The sequence below is a fragment of the Sciurus vulgaris genome, assembly GCF_902686455.1.
Source record: "Sciurus vulgaris genome assembly, chromosome: 17".
NCBI classification, from domain to species: Eukaryota; Metazoa; Chordata; class Mammalia; order Rodentia; family Sciuridae; genus Sciurus; species Sciurus vulgaris.
The window spans coordinates 74,934,399-74,953,644 of record NC_136478.1 but is presented as its reverse complement, the minus strand read 5'-3'; the positions used below and the strand labels follow the sequence as shown (position 1 = coordinate 74,953,644).

At 51.2% G+C, this 19,246-nt stretch overlaps 1 protein-coding gene across 6 annotated transcripts; it reads left to right on the top strand.

Annotated features, from left to right (window-relative positions):
• The first annotated feature begins 6,812 nt into the window (after positions 1-6,812).
• Positions 6,813-19,019, top strand: MZF1 (myeloid zinc finger 1). 6 transcript variants are annotated; one of them, XM_079117514.1, is made up of 6 exons: positions 6,813-6,937; positions 8,455-8,890; positions 9,322-9,505; positions 10,247-10,317; positions 10,429-10,549; positions 18,642-19,019. In XM_079117514.1, exons 2-6 carry the CDS (start codon positions 8,495-8,497, stop codon positions 18,746-18,748), a joined length of 879 nt encoding a protein of 292 aa, XP_078973640.1. In that variant the 5' UTR covers positions 6,813-6,937; positions 8,455-8,494; the 3' UTR covers positions 18,749-19,019. The 6 variants fall into 6 exon arrangements, with proteins under 6 accessions (XP_078973640.1, XP_078973639.1, XP_078973638.1 ...); XM_079117513.1 differs by lacking the exon at positions 18,642-19,019 and adding an exon at positions 16,054-18,181; XM_079117512.1 differs by lacking the exon at positions 18,642-19,019 and adding an exon at positions 16,021-18,181.
• The last annotated feature ends 227 nt before the right edge of the window (positions 19,020-19,246 follow it).

The window sequence follows — 19,246 nt, the reverse complement described above, 5'->3', positions numbered from 1 at the left end:
GACATGATCTAAGAACCATGGAGAAGAAGAGGCAGTGTTTGCTCTCCAGAAACAACATCACCAGGCAGAGTTCATTAAGGAAGCCCCAACTCAAAATCATACACAACAACTACAGAGGTCTGTCCTGGGGCTGTGTTCTAAGCCATTTACCCATCTTCTGCAGGCCCCTCCTGTAGTGAGGATAGGCTTCCTTTGAACTCCCTTGCTGCCACCATCATAGGACCTCCTGAGGATGCAGCCACCTGAATCTGCTGTCCCCTGTCAGTACAGCTCCTGGAGGTGGGCAGAACTCTGTGGACATCCCAGGACATGCAGACTGCACTCCCAGTTGGGATCATTCTCTACAAGGACCTGAAGGCCAGCAGCAAGGTAGGACAAGGCCAGGGCCAGGTGCTTATGGCTCAGCACTACCACACCAGCTTCCTCAATCCCTGTACCCTCTGTGAGCTCTGGCTCTGGTCTTCTGAAAAACAGGCCTTTCCTCTCCTCCCAGGGCAGCCTAGAGCTGCTAGCTTCCCCATCCTCTGAGTCCTAGAGTATCCTGGAGGATCTGGAGGGCTCCTCATGGGCCTGCAGGCAAGCAGGCAACATCAACCTCAGCCACATTCCCAAGCCCCACATGGCTGACTAGCACCACAGTGCTGTGGCAGAGCCAGGGAATGGTATCAGGCTCAGGGATACCAGCAGGCACACTGAGGGCAGAGCTTCCTTCAAGTGCTGTTCATAGTAGTGCGCTGCAGTTCTGCCCAGGCCTTAGCAGTGTTGTCCACTGTGGTCTTAACAGTGTAGCTGTGCCAAAACTTCCATGCATAGGGTTGGTCTTCACCAGCTGTCTCCTGGATTACCTAAGCATGAAGCATAGGTAGTAGTCCTTGAAGGCAGCAGCGATACCCTGGTTCATGAGCTGAATTGGAATTGAGGTGTTCTTGGGCAAGAACTCAACACGTATATGAGCCAAGAGACCACCCAGGAGTGCAAGGTGGCAAGGTACACCATCCAGGAGCAGTAGGGCATGGCTGCTCTCCACGGTAGGGCAGAAGCATCCAGTGAACCATTCCTGGAAGGTGCTGGGAGTCAGCCAGTCATAATGGTTAGAGTGCCAGACCACAGGCAGGTTGGCCTTGCAGCAGCCCTTGAGGAAGTGCAGATTTTCCAAGGGATACACCAGCAGGGGCTTTAGCTTGAAATCAGAAGCACTGCCACTCAGTAGCAAAGTTAGGTGATTTTAGAGGTCTTGGGCCCAGGCTCAGACACCCTCTAATGCCAGCAGCATGCATTCAGGTAGTTGCTTCCAGAACAGGCCTGTCTTATCCACATTGAAGACCTGGGTTTGTGAGTAGCAGCCCTCCTCCAGGATGGTGTATAACTAGGGGTTACCAGGCAGCAACCTGGGTGGTCAGCTATGGTAGGCTCATCACCTGACAGCAGCACATTGTGGCATGCTTCAAAGTCTCAGTCTGAGCACTGTTGCCCTGCTCTACTGAAGCTATGCAGAAAGCTGGTGTGAAGGGGATATAGCTCAGTTGGTAGAGTGCCTGCCTTGCATGCACAAGACCCTGGGTTTAATCCCCAGCACAAAAAAAAAAAAAAAAAAAAAAAAAAAAAAAGCTGGTGTGCCTTGTCCTGGATAAGCAACATGCTGACAGGCAAGTTCTGCTGTTTCTGCTCCTCAGTTCACAAGCTGGCTGTCCATATGACCCATTGCCACACCCCAGCAGTGGGTCAGCTGCATGGCGCTGACTGGAGTGGCCACCTGAGAACTGGCCCAGATTCTATCTTTGTTCACATAGACAGAGGCAACAGTGAAGGTGGCCAGCCCCAGAGCCCGGGCAGTCTATTAGCTTCTCACCCTCCTCAAACCTCTGCAGCACCTCCACCTTCACATATATTGTGATAGACTTCAGATTCCTTTTGGCACTGCCTTTTCTGACACTTGTAGGTAAGCGGCTGCCTTCATTTCGCCTCCCTGTGCTATGTGCTTCAGCAAGTTCTCTTCTTGCTGCCTGGCCCCGGCAGCTGCTGTTGTGCCCACAGTGGTAGCCCCTTGCCCTCTCTTGCCACACTCCTCCACCTGTAAGAAGGAAACACATGAGCTTTAATGTGTGACACATACCTGGCCTTCCCACACTCACACAGACCACCAGCCCTGCCAACCACTGCTCCAGCAGCACACCCAGCCTCTTCTCTCTTCTGCTAGAAACACTGCAAACTCACTTCTCAGCCTTCTTATGACCCAGAGAGAGGTCTTCTGGGAGACTTTGCTTTCTTCTTCCATTGATGGAGGGGGTATAGGAACCTCTTGCAACCCCAAGGGAAAGGCAAGAGAGTTGGGAGACCCTAAACCACCTACAAGACACAGGTGAGCCACTTGTCTCCACACTTCTCACTCAGAAACATCAAAGGTCAGTGTGGGAGAAGGGCATCTAAAGATGCCTAGATCCTCATCCCAGGAACCTATAAATTACCTTACATGGTAAAAGGAACTTTTAAATTTTGTAAATTAATAATCCCAAAATAGGGGGAGTATCTTGAGTTATCCAGGTGGCCCCTAAATGTAATCACAGGGGTCCTAAATAAGACACCAGGAATATTTAACCAATGAAGCCTAGAGCCTCAAGGAACTAGCCTTGCTGATAGCTTGATTTTAGTTTAGTGAGAACCATTTCAATATTCTGACTGCCAAGACACGAAGAAAGCCGTGTTGTTTTAAGACACTAAATTTTTAGTAATTTGTTACAGCAATCATTGGAAATTAACACAGAAGGGAACCTCCCAAAACACCTTAGAGTATGTGCTGTGAGAGAAGAATGGTGGTCCTCCACATGACAGCCAGAGCGACTCAGCAAGACAAGCTAGATCCTGTCCGTCCTCTGGTAGGCCCTCCCAGGCCTCCCACCCCTGGGAGTAAAGTCACCCTTGCATTGGGTTCCTTGTGGCATCAAAGCCCTCGTCTCCTTCGCTCACTCCTGACCAAGGCCAAAGTTCTTCCCGTTATCTGCATAGCTCATTCCCCCATCTGTTGCAGGTCTCCTGTTCTAATGTATCCTGATCAGAGAGGTCCTACCCCTCTGATCACTAAGCCTTCTGTACTGACTCCAGGCCCTTGGCACTTAGCAGGCACCTAGTAACCATGTTAAATAGATTATTAAATAAAGTACCGTGAGTGGTGGGAGGCCATTTCAGTTTCTCACCCTGTCCCTTTTGCATTCTGAACATTTTGACCCTAGCATCAGATCAAAACTAGATTTTTTTTCCCCCAGTAGTATTGGGTATTGAATCCAGGGGCGCTCTACCACAGAATTATATATGCTGCCCCCTTTTCACTTTATTTTCAGACAGATTGAGTTGCTGAGGCTGGCCTCAAACTTGCAGTCCTCCTAGTTCAGTCTCCAAAGTGGCTGAAATTATAGGGGTTCACCACCATCCCCAGAAAAACATTGAAAATTTAAAGGAGTATAAAGGAATGGCTAGAGCACCCAGGACAAGTCCCCAAAGCCAAAAGTCTGGGGAGTCAGGGAAAGTGGGTGGACCTGAGGAAGGCTCCTGCCTATGTAATAGGGGTCCACTTCATGCTTTTGGCATAACCCTTGCTGTTCTGCCGCTGCCGCTTACTTTTAAACTGACTGTTTTGGTTTGGTTTGGTTTGGTTTTCTCTTCTCCCTCTCCACTTCCCGCTCCCTAACCTTGGGGGTAGCAAGATATCCTTCTTCCCATACTAGGCTGCATTATCTGTCCTTGAGCAAACCCATACCACAGCAGTGGAGTAATTCAGACTTCAGGGATGGCACCAGAATACCTAAAAAACTGACAAGTGAATTACAGCCCCTAACAGGGCACACCTAGAATGTAGTCTTTGAATCACCTCTAAAAATCCTCTGTTGCCATACTTAGTGGTGCATGCCTGAAATCCCAGCAATCAGGGAGGCTAAGGCAGAAGGATCGCAGGTTTAAAGCCAGTCTCATCAACTTAGCAAGGCCCTAAGCAACTTATTGAGATCCTGTCTCAAAATAAAATTAAATTTAATTAGATTTTTAAAAAACGGTCGAGGATGTGGCTCAGTGGTTAAGTGCCCTGCGTTTACTACCAGATACAAAAAAAAAAAAAAAAGAAAACTCTCTGTTCCCAGAGGGGCAGAGTCACCGCCTCTGGAACAAAAGTCCCTGTGTTTTGCCTATGCTAGAAAAATCAATAAAACTTATTTTTCCTTTTTTCTCAAAATCCTGTCATTATTGAATTGGTTTTGGGGACAAGGACAGAGCTTTCAGTAACACTTGAAAGAGGCCTCATTCCTTCTCTCTTCTGCATCCATGCCTTTGCCTGCTCACCCCGATTTTAAATTAATTTGCTCATTTCCTCCCTCCCTCTCTGGAGTAGCTGCCCAAGCCCCCTTGATGTGCAAGGTCTGAATGGAAGCTGCAACTCCAACAACCTAGGAGCCTGTGGCCACCAGGCAGGTACCTGCAGTGGTGGCTTAAGCAGGTGAGCTGCCAGCCCAGGATGCTCAGGGAAAGCAGCTAGTCACCCCAGCCTCCCTGCCTCCTTCCTCTCCAGGTTTTGCCTTGGTTTCTCCACCCTGGCTGTCCTTCCAGAACAGGCTCCCTGCAGACTGTCAATGTTTATCTGTAGGACTCTGGGGGAAGGAGGTAAGCCAAGGGGCCAGGTAGCAAGACCTCTACCCCATCCTACCCCCAACAACTCTCAGGGAGCATCAGAAAAGTTACAAACACAATTCTCAGGGAGCACCTGTCAGAAACTCAGAGGAACTAGTGTTTCCTAGATGGAAAGAACAAATAAATATTGACACAAAAGCACAAAATCAGACACAAAACTGCTTAGTGACCTACCCTGGGATACACTGGACAGAAAGCATTTGCAGTCTTTCAGCTTTTTACAAGTTAGTCTCTAATGAACAACCTCTAGACCTTTACCAAAAGAGTTATGTGAAGGGTTGTTGTGTCTAGGGAGTCAGATTTTTGAAAGTGGGCTAAGCAGTTTTTGCTAGGGAACTTAGGGCTCCCAGTCGTTTTTTTTGTCTTTTTTTTTTTTTTTTTTTTTGTACCAGGGATTGAACCCAGGTGCTCTTTACCCACTGAGCTACATCCACAGCCCTTCTTATTTCCTGTTTTGATACAGGGTCTCCCTAAACTGCTTAGGCCCTCTCTGAATTGCTGAGGCTGGCCTTGAACTTGTGATCATCTTGCCTCAGTCTTCCACAGCACCTGACTTGCTATCATCTTTTTCCCAGTCTTTGAAAACTGTCAGTCCATCTTACTGTATCTCTAATTTCTGTCCCTTTCTTCCTTCTTGCCTCTGTACTCCTGTACATCTCTTGAGTCTGGATGTCATGTCTGCACTTTATTTTTGGAGCATGATATTTATATATGGTAGTTGAGTTCATTTTGACAAATGTCATAACTGCATGGAATCTGATTTCAATCCCTGTTTCTCACCCCTTCCCTAGCATGTGGGTGTGACAAAGAGAAAGTTCATTTTCAGAATATAGTATTTAGCCTAAAATGTTTACATTGGGATGTAAGACAGCTGGAGGGGACAGTAGAATGGAAAATTAACAAGCAGGTAACACCAGAGTGAAAAATTCATGGCCCCTTGACAAACCGGAGGTGTCAAGAAAGGGGCATGCCTGACCAATAAAGATAAACTTCATAGGTGCATATCCCAGAAAGGCCTTCCCCCAATTAGAGAACAAAGGAAGGTGAGAAGAAGGACTAAAGGTGTATTTCTTTAAAGGTGTAATTTAGTCAAAGTTTGGGAAGATTGTGCACCCCATGGTACTCAACACTGAGGAACTGTGAGGAGGAACCTTGCACTCTGGGGGATAAAATGCTGATTGTACCAGCTCTGGGATGTGCCTGCTTCCCAGATACCTGATCTTGCAAGATTGTCGCTTTTTGCTATGCTTGTGTCTCTTAGGTCATTCTTGGGTTGGGACAGGTGAGCATGTTTCTCACGGTCTGCCCTTGTCTCTTTGTCTCCCTGTCTCTTACTTCCATCCTTTTCTGATCATTCAGCCTGGTGCTAACTGTTCTGACGCACTGTCTCCCAGGCCCTGATTCTCTGACCCTCTCCAATTAGGAGAAATTCCTCTTTTACTCATACCCATGTTGCTCTTCACTTACTTCCTCTGTCTCTCCTCAAGTCGAGCATCTGTCCTCGCAGTCTCTGGGTCTCCCTTCCCTGTTCCCGCGCGTCTTTGTGTCTGTCTCTCCTCACTCTCGTCATATCCCGGCCCCAGTCCCCTCCTACATCCTCATCCCACCAGCCCTAAGGCCTTTCAAACGCACGCCGCTCTGGCTGTTGCCCTGGAGACGGCCAGGTGTATCCCTGGTTACCATGGATAACCCACCCACCATCCAAGAGTACAAAAGCGTCTCATGGTGCTGCGCACGCGCACACAGAGGCCCTGCCGACTACATCCCCCAGAAAGCACCGCGCTGAGCCTCTCTCCATTTGGAGGTCTGGGGGGTGGGGGAGGGGAGCCCCTCCCGGCTGGGGGTTGCCATGGAAACGGTGAGGCTGACGGCGTCCTAGTGAGAGCCGTGATTGGTGCAGAACCCTGCAAATCCCGGGAGGACCCACAGAGAATTGACGAAAATGTGGTGGGGGGCATGCGCGATCTGGAGGGCGGTACCGCCGTCCGTTGCCCCCCGAGAAGCTTACGCACGTCAACGGAGGCCGGACGCCTGGATTCGAGGCGGAGAGTGTGGGAAGAGAGACCAGGAGTGCGACTTCATTACTGCTGCCACCACTATCCCCAGGGGACGGGAAGAGGGAGTAGAAACCCGAGCGAGGGTGGAGGAAGGGCGAGGAGGGCTCGCGCTGTGCGCGGAGCATTCTGGGAGACGTAGTCTCGCCGAAGACGGGGAGGACGGCGACTGCGCATGCTCAGGAGCGCGGAGCGGCCCGCAGAGCGCTGAGGTGAGGGGGGTGGGGCTTCTCAACCTGCAAGGCTCAAACCGGGAGGAGACGGGGCGGGGCAAGGTCTCGGGGGTTCTAGATATCTACCGTGACAGGGAGTGCAGGGTAGGCATCCGAGCACCCCCTGGGCGGCCCCTGCGCTGAGGCCTGTCAATCACCGTTCACTGTGACAGGCTCTGGGAGCCCTCGCTCCCGGTTGCCATGGCGGCGCCAGGACCTGCCTTGGCACCCCAGAGCGGATGTTGCCCGCTTAGACTGCTGGGAAATGTATTTCCGGAGCCTCCCCAGGGATTTACCGGCTCCAAGAGGACCCAAGATTATTTCAGGGTCTCAGGTTTACTTGGAACTTTTAAGAAGCCGAGATTTGACCCACGGAATAAGGCGGCCCTCAAAATCTATGCCACCCAGGGGATGACTGGGACAACAGCCCGTTAATAAACTCAGATTTTCACAAAGCCCCAACTGCAAAAGGAGCATCTGGAGCAGGGAGGCCAGCCTCATTTGCAGATGGGAAAACTGCGATTCAGAGAGGCACAGCGACCTGAAATCAGAATCTTGGACCTTCCTTGCATGCTCCTGGTCCGGTGGCCTGGGGGCTTTTGCGGGCCTTAAGAAGTTCCCCAATCATCTCCCAGCCCCACTTAAATCAGGGTGCTGATCTGCCTGCCATGCTGAGTTGGGTTCTGGTGATAGAGCTGAATAGGGGAAGGGTGGTGCCTGGGAGCCATTCCACACAATGACTGAATAGGTTGAGTCAGGGGACCAGGTGGAGCAAGGCTGCCACCTGGAACCAAACCAGGAGGAGTATGATGTTGGGGGCCCTAGTGAGGGGCCAAATATGAGACTGAGAGTGACTGAGGTGAGAGAGCAGACAATACAGTGAGGGGCTGGCTTTGGGTCAAGTAGAGTAGAAAGTAGTGGTGTTGACGCCTAGGTGGTAGGTGGCATAGACACCATCCACCACGTAGAGGGAGAGCTGCAGGCAGGAATGGGTTGCTTGTTTAGAAGAAGAACAGGGTTATCTGGGCATAGTGGTGCACACCTGAAATCCCAGTGACTTCAGAAGCTAAGAGAACAGGATTGCAAGTTCAAGGCCAGTCTTAGCAACTTATCAAGCCCCTTTCTCAAAAAAATAAAAAAGGGCTTGGGGGGTAGGTCAGTGAGCAACCCTGGGTTGAATCCCCAGTACCAACACTAAAAGAAAAGAAGAAAGGCAGGGTTGGTTAGAGAGGGGTATCTTTTAGGCCTAAAAAGCAGGCTGTTTTTGGAAGAGGTGGGCTACCAAAGCTTCTGCACCGACCCAGCTAGAGAGAAGTCCTGGGGAACAAGTGACTCATCAGGGCTCCCAGCCCAACAGGTTCCTGGAGGGTGACCTGCCTGTTGTACCTCAGTTTCCTCATCTGCCTTCCAGGTGGAACAGGTCTGAGGATCAAACAGCACAATATACCATAGGTACTCAATAAGTGTCCACTGCCACTGTCTGTTATTTCTCCAGGTTCATCCTGTTACTTCCCTAGGAACAGATACTGGCCTGGGAGACGTGACCTGGTACTCCTGATGAGACCCACTGTGCTGGGCTCCCCAGGCCACACACCCCCAGAAGACGAGGAACCTGTCATGGTGAAGTTAGAGGACTCTGAGGAAGAAGGGGAAGCTACCCTGTGGGACCCAGGCCCTGAGGCTGCGCACCTACGCTTCCGATGCTTCCGCTATGAGGAGGCAATGGGTCCACGAGAGGCCCTGGCCCAGCTCCGTGAACTGTGTCGCCAATGGCTACAGCCAGAAGTACACTCCAAGGAGCAGATGTTGGAGCTCTTGGTGCTGGAACAGTTCCTGGGTGCACTGCCCCCTGAGATCCAGGCCCATGTACAGGAACAGCGGCCAGGTAACCCCGAAGAGGCCGCCGCCTTGGTCGACAGGCTTCGCTGGGAACTGGGCGGGCCTCGGAGATGGGTGAGTCAGTGACCCTGAATGGAGGGTCAGAGCTGGAGCATTGTCCAGCTCTGCCTCATTTTAGGGGTGCTGTGCTTGGTCAGACCCCACAACCCTTTGTGGTAAGGTAGTGGCCACCTGTGTGAGGCTACTCAGGACAGGGTGTGTTCTCACCAGTTCATTCCTACATCACCTGGAGTCCTGCATCACATAGATATGTGGGCTATAGGGCAAGGGGAGAGAGGGAGGGTACCAGGCAGCTCTGAGTATAATAAGAGCACCTGTAGATTGTGCTTTTCCTCCCTGCTCAGGTCCAGGGGAGGTAGGACCCTAGAGGACCTAGTCAGTAGATACTGACTAGAAAGATCTCTGGGGGTTCTGCAATGGAGTGGGTACCCATGAACTCCAGATTGTTCCCAGTCCTACTTTGCTTGATGGGGACATCTCCCCAGGTCACAGTCAAGGTGCAGGGCCAGGAGGTCCTGTCAGAGAAGACGGAGCCCCCCAGTTTCCAGCCTCTACTTCAAACCAAGTCTGAACCTCCAGAGCCTGGGCCTGAGATGCCCCCCAGGGCAGTGCAGGAATTGCCGCTGGGCCTTCAAGTGAAAGAGGAGCCAGAGGTTACAGAGGATCCAGGTGAGGCCAGGCAGGGTGGGCAAGCTTGGCTGGGTGGGGGGGAAGGGGTTTCCTGGCCTAGCCATCTGAAGTCCACTTGGCCAGGTCCCTCCTAGATGGAATGGTTCCCATGTGCCATTGGCCCCGACTCCCACCCAGCCAAGTTCCCCTCCAGCACAGCCAGCATTGTTGCTGTCCAGCAAGCCAAGCTTGGCTGCCATAGCTGCATTTCCACAGCTGTCTCCCAGATGCAGCAGACTTTTAGGGTTTTCCTGTGTAAGAAATATATGGATTCACTCCCCTGTGAGGTCCACTGAGGGATATCCACTGGTGGCTGGGGAGCAGGCTGGTGTGTAGGCAGGTGCTGCTGCTGAGGAAAGACCCTGCATTGCTAAGGACGTGCCCTCCCCATTCACCTCCCAAGGAGGGTACCTGAGCCAGCTATCCACAGTCCACCATTTTTCTGTGGACCTTGTACAGCCCCCTCACATACACATTCACACACATACACATGACCATTCTGCCCCTGGCTCACACAGGGGGACAGAGTCACAGACCTAGCCCACTTTATCCCACTGTAGCTTCACCACTGGTTTTCTAGGATTCCCTGCTTCATCCCACTCACAAGCAGGCACTCAGCTGCCCTGCCCTCCCTAACCCAAGCCCATGCACAGGCCCTCCCCTTCCTGAATCCTGGCACCTGCAAGAAGGGCAGTAGGGTGGGAAATCCCTTGGGCTACCTGACCTACTCTTTCTTCCTAGAGTTCCTGGAGTCTGAGCCTCTACCTGCTGCCCAAAAGGCTGTACCCACCCTCCTACCTAAGGAGGCTCAGGTGAGCCCTACACAGGACATGACCCATTCCCTGCCCTAGAAGCCTCAGTGGGTGGGTGTCAGGTCCCTCTCAAAGCTGGGCACAGGTGAGCAGTGACCACTGTGGTTTCAGGCCTATGGGACAGCGCTGGACCATGCCTCTTCTTGCAGTGAGACTGGGCCTGAAGGGCCCTCATGGAGGGAGCACCCTGGGGCTCTGTGGCATGATGAAGCTGAGGGCATCTTTTCCCCAGGTGAGTGAGACAGGACATGGTGGGGCTGGGTCCTCCTCATGGTCCACTATATCCATTAGCCCCACTCCTGGCCATACTCAGACAGCCTTCTCCAGTGTCCCCCTTCCCCATTCTCTAGACTGTCCTTTGCAGTGTTCAACCTGCTCTACATCTTCTGCCCTCACTGACCCCACAGCTCCTCCAACTTCTGCTCCTTAACATCACAAAACCTGCTGAGAGTGGAGCCTCAGCATGTGTTCCCATACCCACATCTACTAGTCCTGGCATCCTAGATGATCTCCAGACTCAAGGCTTGCCTCCTGCTGCTCCAGCAACAGGGAAGAGAGCAGGTTAGCAGACAGGACAGGAGGGACCTTTGCACAGTACAGGGATCCAGCAAGGACATACCAGGAGCCTACCCAATCCCTCTTTTCTTGGCTTACTTCCTTGTGTGATGTTCTTATCTCTTCACTCCAGTTTTCCATCCCTTTGCCCTTCTGCTTTATTTGTGAAATTTTCTTACTTATATCTTCCAGATATTCTGTTGAGATTTTAGTGGCTACCTATTGTTCCATCAGTTGTAACATCTTTCTTTATTTCTGTGAGCACAGCAATAACTTGGTTTTTAAAACTTTCTTTTCCCAGTATGGTCTCTTTCCCTTCCAAATTGTTTGCTTACATTTAAGAAAGGGAGAACACAGATTTAGCTAGCAACTCTGAGCAAAAGGGTAAGGGACTTATGGGTTGTAGCAGGCAGGGCTGGGAGGGAGGCTGGGGTTGTGGCTCAGTGGTAGAGCATTTGGCACTGGCTTCGATCCAGCACCACATTAAATAAATAAATAAATAAAGGTATTGTATCCATCTACAACTAAAAAAATGTTTTTAAGGGGCTGGGAGAGATGGGGGGCTTACTCCCTAAGAAGAGCCACTTCTTGGGGATATGATTAAGTGTCAGGAATATGAGTAGATGCATTGAGAAATCCACAGGCCCAATCTCTGGTTGGGCCACTCCCTGCTGTAAGCATCCTTGGTTTCTTCCTGAGTCCTCATTCATCCTCCTGCTTGCAGTGCTGCTGGAGATGATAATGTCTTAGCACTTAATCCTCCTGCCTTTCTCAGTGTGGTCCTCCCACCTTCAACACAGCCTCGTGCCAGGATGGGAGAAGAATCCAGGAAACAGTCATGGCAGTGCACACTGTTGGCCCAGAATCTATGCAGACAGCCCACAGCAGCAGCATGACTGGTATCCCACTCCTTCACCTACAGCCAGAAAAACCTGGTATCTCCAACTCCAGAACTTTTAGAATCTTCTTTGGAGACCATTTTGGTTTTTCTCAACATACTATTTTTCCCACCGCTTGCTTTTCCAGTCTGCTGCAGTTACCATTTGCCTATCTTTCCAGAGCAGAAAATGTCAAATGTTTGTTTGTTTATATTTCTCTTGGACTTTATGTCTTTAAAAAAAAAAAAAAAAGAAAAAAGAAAAAAGCTAAAATAGGCAGGCACAGTGGTGGCATGTGCCTGTGATCCTAGCAACTCAGAAACTAAGACAGGAGGACTGCAAGTTTGAGGGCAGCCTAGACAACTTAGCAAGGCCCCAACTCAAAAATTAAAAAAAGAAAAGAAACTGAGGCGGGAGGATCGCAGGTTCAAAGCCAGCCTCGGCAACTTAGTGAGGCACTTAGCAATTCAGCAAGACCCTTTCTCTAAATAAAATGTAAAAAAGGACTGGGGATGTAGCTTAGGGGTTAAGTGCCCTGGCTTCAATCCCTAGTACCAAAGTGGGGTAAATAAAGCTAAAACAAAAAGAACTTTCTTGTACTACTATTCTTTTTTTCCAGCACTGGAAATTGAACCCAAGGATGCTGTACCACTAAGCTACACATCCAGCTCTTTGATGTTTTTTATTTTGAAACAGGATCTCTTTAGGTTGCCAAGACTGGCCTTGAACTTGGGATCTTCCTGACTCAGCCTCCTTAGTCACTGGAATTAAAGGCATGCACCACTGTGCCCAGTTTCTGCTGTTGCTTTTTATCAATTAAGATTCTAGCTGGGTACACCTGTAATCCCAGCAACTTCAGAGGCTGAGGCAGGAGGATCAAAAGTTTGAGGCCATCCTCAGCAACTTGGCAAGACCTTCAGCAACTCAGTGAGACCCTGTCTCAAAATTAAAAAATAATAATAAAACATCTGGGGATGTGGCTCAGAGGTTAAGCACCCCTGGGTTCAATCCCCAGTATCAAAAAACAAACCAATAAATAAGGATTATAACTCACTCTTTATTCCTAATATCCTTGTTTCATGGATGCTGATCCTAATCCCTCCTTTTGAGGATTTTGAAATACTCATAGTATACTTTCCAGACAGGCCAGTTAGCCGTTTCCTCAGGTGTGAGCTCTCCTACTGGCTGGCCTTCCCTCTGAGCTTCTTGTTTCCCCAACTTTAAGCATCATCCTAGGTGAGGGGCTGCTAAAAGGCCCATCATAACCTTGAAGTAGAAGGATCACCTGGGACCTGGACCATTCAGTCAAACACCTCTGCCTGCAGCCCAGCCAAAAGCAAGCAGCTATTCCTGGCCAGGTTGGTGAGTAGACAACTAACCCAGCCCATATCCACAACCCCAGCTGCATGATGAAGCCTGGCTTCAGTCCAAAGGTCTCCACAGCCTTAGGGCTTCTTTAGAGTTCACCGCACCAGGGTGTGTCGCTTCATTTTTAAAAAGTCACACTATATTGCCCAGGCTAACCTCAAACTCTGGGCTCCAGCAATACTCCTGCCTCAGCCTCCTAACTACTTGGGACCGCAGGGATACACCACTATGCCCAGCTAAACCAGGCTCTTGATTCCTGAATCTCACCAACTCCCTTTCTTGCTTCAATACTGCCCAAGATTTTTTTTTTCCATGCCAGATGGGAAATAGGCCAACATCATAACTACGTTTGAAGGAGGCATATCTCATACAATGGCATGAAAACCCAATCAACACGTTTATGAACCACAAAAGACTCTTCCCAAAATAGTTTTAAAGCCCTTCTTTCATTTTGTCTGTATTTTTGCACATTGGAGAAGAAAAATAGCATACAGCACATGCCATTTCTGCTGCTCCAGCCTTTAGCAGCTCTACCTAGTGCTGGACTGTGCTGCATGGCTGACCACTTCTTCTTGCTTGAACGTCTTTCTCTTAATTCACAATCTCTCTTGTCTCGGACTGTCTCAGCACTGCTTCAGACTCCTTGGCTAGTTCCTTCTTTGTAGCCCATTCTCCAGCAGCAGTCCCTGCAGACAACCAACTCTTAGCTTCAGCCGCTGATTCCTTGTGGCCTCTTTGGTACTCCTCTCAGGCCTCTCAGCTGCTTCCCTTGTCCCCCAACTGTGCCCCTTTTGGCAGCCAGAGATTCTTTTTCTTTTCCCTTTTATCCTTTGGTCTTATCATCCTGAGAATATTTTGAGTAGTTAATGCATTCACATATTAGAAAATTCAAAAGGGCCAAGAGCATACAGAGGACTGCTCCCCAAGAGCCAACATTACCAGTTTCTTATGTGTCCTTCCAGAAAGTTTCTGTATGCCAAGGAGCAAACACATATATAGTCACGTGCCACATAATGATGTTTTGGGCTACCTGAACCACAAATCCAGTGGTGGTCTTATAAGGCTATATTGCTTACTGGAGTTAGGGAAGTAGCTCAGTGGTAGAGCATGTGCTTAGCATACATGATACACTGGGTTCAATACACACACACACACACACACACACACACACACACACACACAGAGATTATATTGCCTACTAACATCACTGATATTCACAAAACAAAATCACTTAAACAATACTTTTCTCAGAACCATTCTGAGAAACAGTTAAGCAACACATGATTGTACAGGCACATGCTCACTTTCCTTCTTTAAAACACATGAGGGAAAAAGAAAAAAAATTAAAAACACATGGCCAGTCATGGTGGGACACACCTGTAATCCCACTGACTTGGGAGGCTGAGGCAGGAAGATTTCAAGTTCAAGGCCAGCCTGGGTAATTTAGGGGAACCCTATCTCAGAAAGGTCTGGAGATGTAGCTCACTGGTAAAGAGCCCCTGGGTTCAATCCCTAGCACAGAAGAGGGAATGGGAAGAAAGAAAGTAAAAAATCCCAAATAGCTTATTTCCACCTATTCCACACTTGGCATTGCCCACTTCAGCAAACAGCAGGGGGCACCCTAGGTCTTTGAATAACACATAGAACCCCACTATGGCTCACTGTGGACACACCATTCTTTGTCCATCCAGGTTCTTACCAGCATTCCTTTGAGCTGCTTTTCATTTTAGCTCTGAAAAACCTTGTAATAGGTAATTTAGCACAGGCAGGAACCCAACTGTTGGAGAAATGTCCAAAAGTAGAATTACTAGGGCAAAGTGTAGGACATTTGCTGTTTTGGTGCATTTTTTTAGTGACTCACCAGTCGTGCATATGAACTCTTGAGTTCCTGCATTGAGAATGTGGGAATGGTGGATGAATTCAGCCCTACTGTGTGCATTTTTCGTGGGGGATACTACATGTCTTATGGGGTTTATTATTCACATTCCTTGACCATATGTCTGTCAAGTCATTAGTCATTCTTGTTGATTTATTGAAGCTCTTTACTGAGGAAGTTAATTAGCCTTTTGCCTCTGGAGAGTTTTCAGTTTGTTTTGACTGTGCATTGGTTTTTGCTGATTTCCTTTGATGCATTCTAATCTCTCTGATGCTTATTTGAGGGCATACTAGTTTACCGTCACACTCCGATGCTCGCCACTCTCAGTCTTCTTAATCTAACCTCCAGGCTTCCCCTTTATCCAGCCCATGCTTCTCAGTTGCCTTGGCTGACACCTTCTCCCTCACTCAGTCTCTTATCCCTGGATTGTTCACAGCCTGGCTGGGACCTACTTCTCTCCTCCATAAGACAGGACTATGTCCATCAAATGCAGGCACAGGGCTCTGTATGCCCTGTGTATACTCCACGCTCACGTTTCACCAAAGCATGCATGAAGTCTCTTTCTCCTGTGTGCCACAGACAATTCAAGCCAGACACATACAATCCCCAGACCAAAGTTCAGGAGCTTGTCTTCCCTGCCGGGTCTCTCATCCTTTCCGGTTGGCTCCGCCCAATCTCTACATGGAAGAGCCCATTACTGTCTACCTAGACAGTGCAAGGGCTGCCTACCCCACTGTTGCCCTAGGGCCCTTCCAGAACCAAGCTTTTCTTTTCTTTTCTTTTTTTTCCTGCTTAAGTCAAGCCTGGAAAGCCTTTTCACATAGCCCGGTCTCTTCTCATTCTGGCCTCTGTCCTGTTGTCACCTCGGGGAACCTACACAGATAGAATCCCTGCTTCCACCTTGTCACCTGCCTGCTTCTTTGGTCTGTTTCAAGCCTCCTCTCTAGTTCACACTGGGTACCCAGGGCTGAAATGGGTTTGGGCAGAGAGGACACTCTCACAAATGAGTGGATCCCCCCTGTGCAGGGTTTACACTCCAGATGGATGGTATCTCCACAGAGCCAGGTACTATGAGCACCCACCTCCACCTCCCCTGGGATTTGGGTGTGGCCGGCCTCTCCAGCCGAATGGACTCGCCCTCCCGCGAAGGTGGCTTCGTGCATGCAGTTGTGCTCCCCAGCGACCAGGGAAGTGAGCTGGACCCCACCCCAGAGGATCTCCGTCCTGGCATGGGACCTGCGCTAGTCACTGCCCGCTGGCGCGCCCCAAGGGGCCGCAGCCGGGGCCGAGGCCGCCCCAGCACTGGGGCCGGGGCAGTGCGGGGCGGCCGTTGCGATGTGTGCGGTAAGGTGTTCAGCCAGCGCAGCAACCTGCTGAGGCACCAGAAGATCCACACAGGCGAGCGACCATTTGTGTGTGGCGAGTGTGGCCGCAGCTTCAGCCGCAGCTCACACCTGCTGCGCCACCAGCTCACGCACACCGAGGAGCGGCCGTTCGTGTGCTGTGACTGTGGCCAGGGCTTCTTGCGCAGCGCACGGCTGGAGGAGCACCGGCGAGTTCACACTGGGGAGCAGCCCTTTCGCTGTGCTGAGTGCGGCCAGAGTTTCCGGCAGCGCTCCAACCTACTGCAACACCAGCGCATCCACGGCGACCCCCCAGGCCCAGGCTCTGCGCCCCCTGCCCCTCTTGGCGCACCAGAACCCCCAGGTCCTTTCCCATGCAGTGAGTGCTGCGAGAGCTTCACACACCGCGCGGTGCTGCTAGAGCACCAGGCGGTACACACAGGTGACAAGTCCTTCGGCTGCGTAGAATGCGGCGAGCGCTTTGGGCGCCGCTCGGTACTGCTGCAGCACCGGCGCGTGCACAGTGGCGAGCGGCCCTTTGCCTGCGCTGAGTGCGGTCAGAGCTTCCGGCAGCGCTCCAACCTCACGCAGCATCGGCGCATCCACACTGGAGAGCGGCCCTTTGCATGCGCCGAGTGCGGCAAAACTTTCCGCCAGAGGCCCACGCTCACACAGCACTTGCGTGTGCACACTGGTGAGAAGCCCTTTGCCTGTCCGGAGTGTGGCCAGCGCTTCAGCCAGCGACTCAAGCTCACTCGCCACCAGAGGACACACACTGGCGAGAAGCCCTACCACTGCGGCGAATGCGGCCTGGGTTTCACGCAAGTCTCACGGCTTACTGAGCACCAGCGAATCCACACGGGCGAGCGGCCCTTTGCCTGCCCTGAGTGTGGCCAGAGCTTCCGGCAGCACGCCAACCTCACCCAGCACCGGCGCATCCACACAGGTGAGCGGCCCTACGCGTGCCCCGAGTGTGGCAAGGCCTTCCGCCAGCGGCCCACGCTCACGCAGCACCTTCGCACCCACCGGCGAGAGAAGCCCTTTGCTTGCCAGGACTGCGGCCGCCGCTTCCACCAAAGCACCAAGCTCATCCAGCACCAGCGGGTCCACAGCGCTGAGTAGCTCCAGCCACATACTCACTGCCTAGGAAAACACATACCTCACAGGGCTGTTGTGAGGCCGGCGGTGGCATAGGAGCAACAAAGCCCGACCAGGGCCTGGCCACCAGTAGGTGCTTAAGAAAAAGTGGACAGCCAGCATGATGGTGCACACCTGTAATCTAGCTACTTGGGAGGAGGCAGTAGGATCAAGTTCAAGGCCTGCCTGAGGGCTGGGGATGTAGTTCAGTGGTAAAGAGCCCCTGAGTTTAATCCCCAGTACCAAATAAATAAATAATAAACAGTAGACAGCCACTGGGTCTGCCCATTCAGTACCTCTGCACCTGTGCATCCCTCTCTGCTCACCTCCACTCCTGTGCTGGTACACTCCTGCTGCCTCTGCATGCTCCTGTGAAGGCCATGCCTCCCCTACTCCTGAGGTGGCTCCCAAGGCACGTGCCTCCTGTGGGATAGCCCCTGCACAGTGCCTCTGGCTACACAGCGGGAACACCCAGCAGCAGGTCAGGCAGAGTGACCACGGGCAGTAGCTCTTAATCTCCCAGACCCACAGAGGAGAAAATGTTCTCTGTACGCATCTGCCATACAATGCCTGATCGTCCATCAGGGTCTAGTCCAGGACAGCACAGCAGATGTTTTAACAGAGCTGCTAATAGGTATGAAGTGATTGATGGTGACTGTAGAAGGTAGGCTCAAGGAGAGGTGGTCCTTGTGGCCTTCTCAGACTCCCGAGTGACTCCCAGAACTGCTCAGCTCCACACAGCCACAGCCATAAGAGGAATCTGGGAAAGAAATCCGAAAAGCCCTAGCCAGGGGGAACAGTGATAAAATGCCTGGCCTGCCTGTTCCTGAGTCAGCAGCTGCCCACACTGTTCACTCACAAGCCCAGCACTGCTCCTGTCAGTGCTGCATCCATGCAGTTAGTTTCCCCCCAACCCCCCATCCCACCTCCTTCTCCACTCCTCAGCACTGCTGATCCTGTTCATCTCTGACCTAGGAACCTACAGCCTCCCTTCCCTGCCTGCTCCTGCCCGCTCCTGCCCCTTCTCCAAGAGACTTGTCTTCCAAGCTCCCAGAAGCTACAGTAACACCCGAAGTTGCACACAAAGCCCAGATCCTGGCTTCAGTTCAACCATCCCCTTCTCCCTGGTCTGGACCCTAGGAGAGCATTCTTCCCATGTTGTTGCAGGATTAATGGTCCTCCACTGGATGGTGAGACGTGAAGTTAGAGACCATACAAGTCCAGCTTTGGCTAATTCAGCATCATCTTTCTCCGAGACTGTACACCATTACTAGGTAGGTCATCAGTAGATATGCTTCAGCAACTAACTGGAGGATGATCACATGAACCAGGCTGGCCAATAAGAACCACCCAGAGACTTAGACATCAACTCTTGTGAGGAAATGGTCTCTTTGAAAATAATCAGCAAGACAGCAGGGTGGCTAACAATGGTGAATATGAAAGGAGAATAGGGGAGAGAGAAAGAGAGGGAAAGGAAGAGGAAGAGAGAAATACTGAGTCTGGAGGGGCCTTCTGAGTCCCAAAACCAGCCATGAGAAGCCTGAGGAACCCAAGCTGTTCGAGAGCGTCCATTCATGCCCCCCAAGCTCTCCAACACTCAACTCTCAAGGCAAAGGCAAAAAGGATGCTGAGGGTGTATGACTGGGTCAACCAGAGGGCTGGGGGAGCGACTCCACTGAGGTGAGGGCTGCGGGTCGGTTCGGCAGGATCGTGCTGTCAGGCGGTAGAGGGCCAAGGAGCACACAGGCCTGACATCCCCCAGGCGGCGCCAC

What these genes read in the sequence shown, in the direction of transcription:
- MZF1 (XM_079117512.1), top strand. Translation starts at nt 8,495, where the DNA reads ATGAGACCCACTGTGCTGGGCTCCCCAGGCCACACACCCCCAGAAGAC. An exon ending in AGAGGTTACAGAGGATCCAG is followed by an intron (nt 9,506 to 10,246) that starts GTGAGGCCAGGC and finishes CTTTCTTCCTAG; the next exon opens with AGTTCCTGGAGTCTGAGCCT. An exon ending in TCCTACCTAAGGAGGCTCAG is followed by an intron (nt 10,318 to 10,428) that starts GTGAGCCCTACA and finishes CTGTGGTTTCAG; the next exon opens with GCCTATGGGACAGCGCTGGA.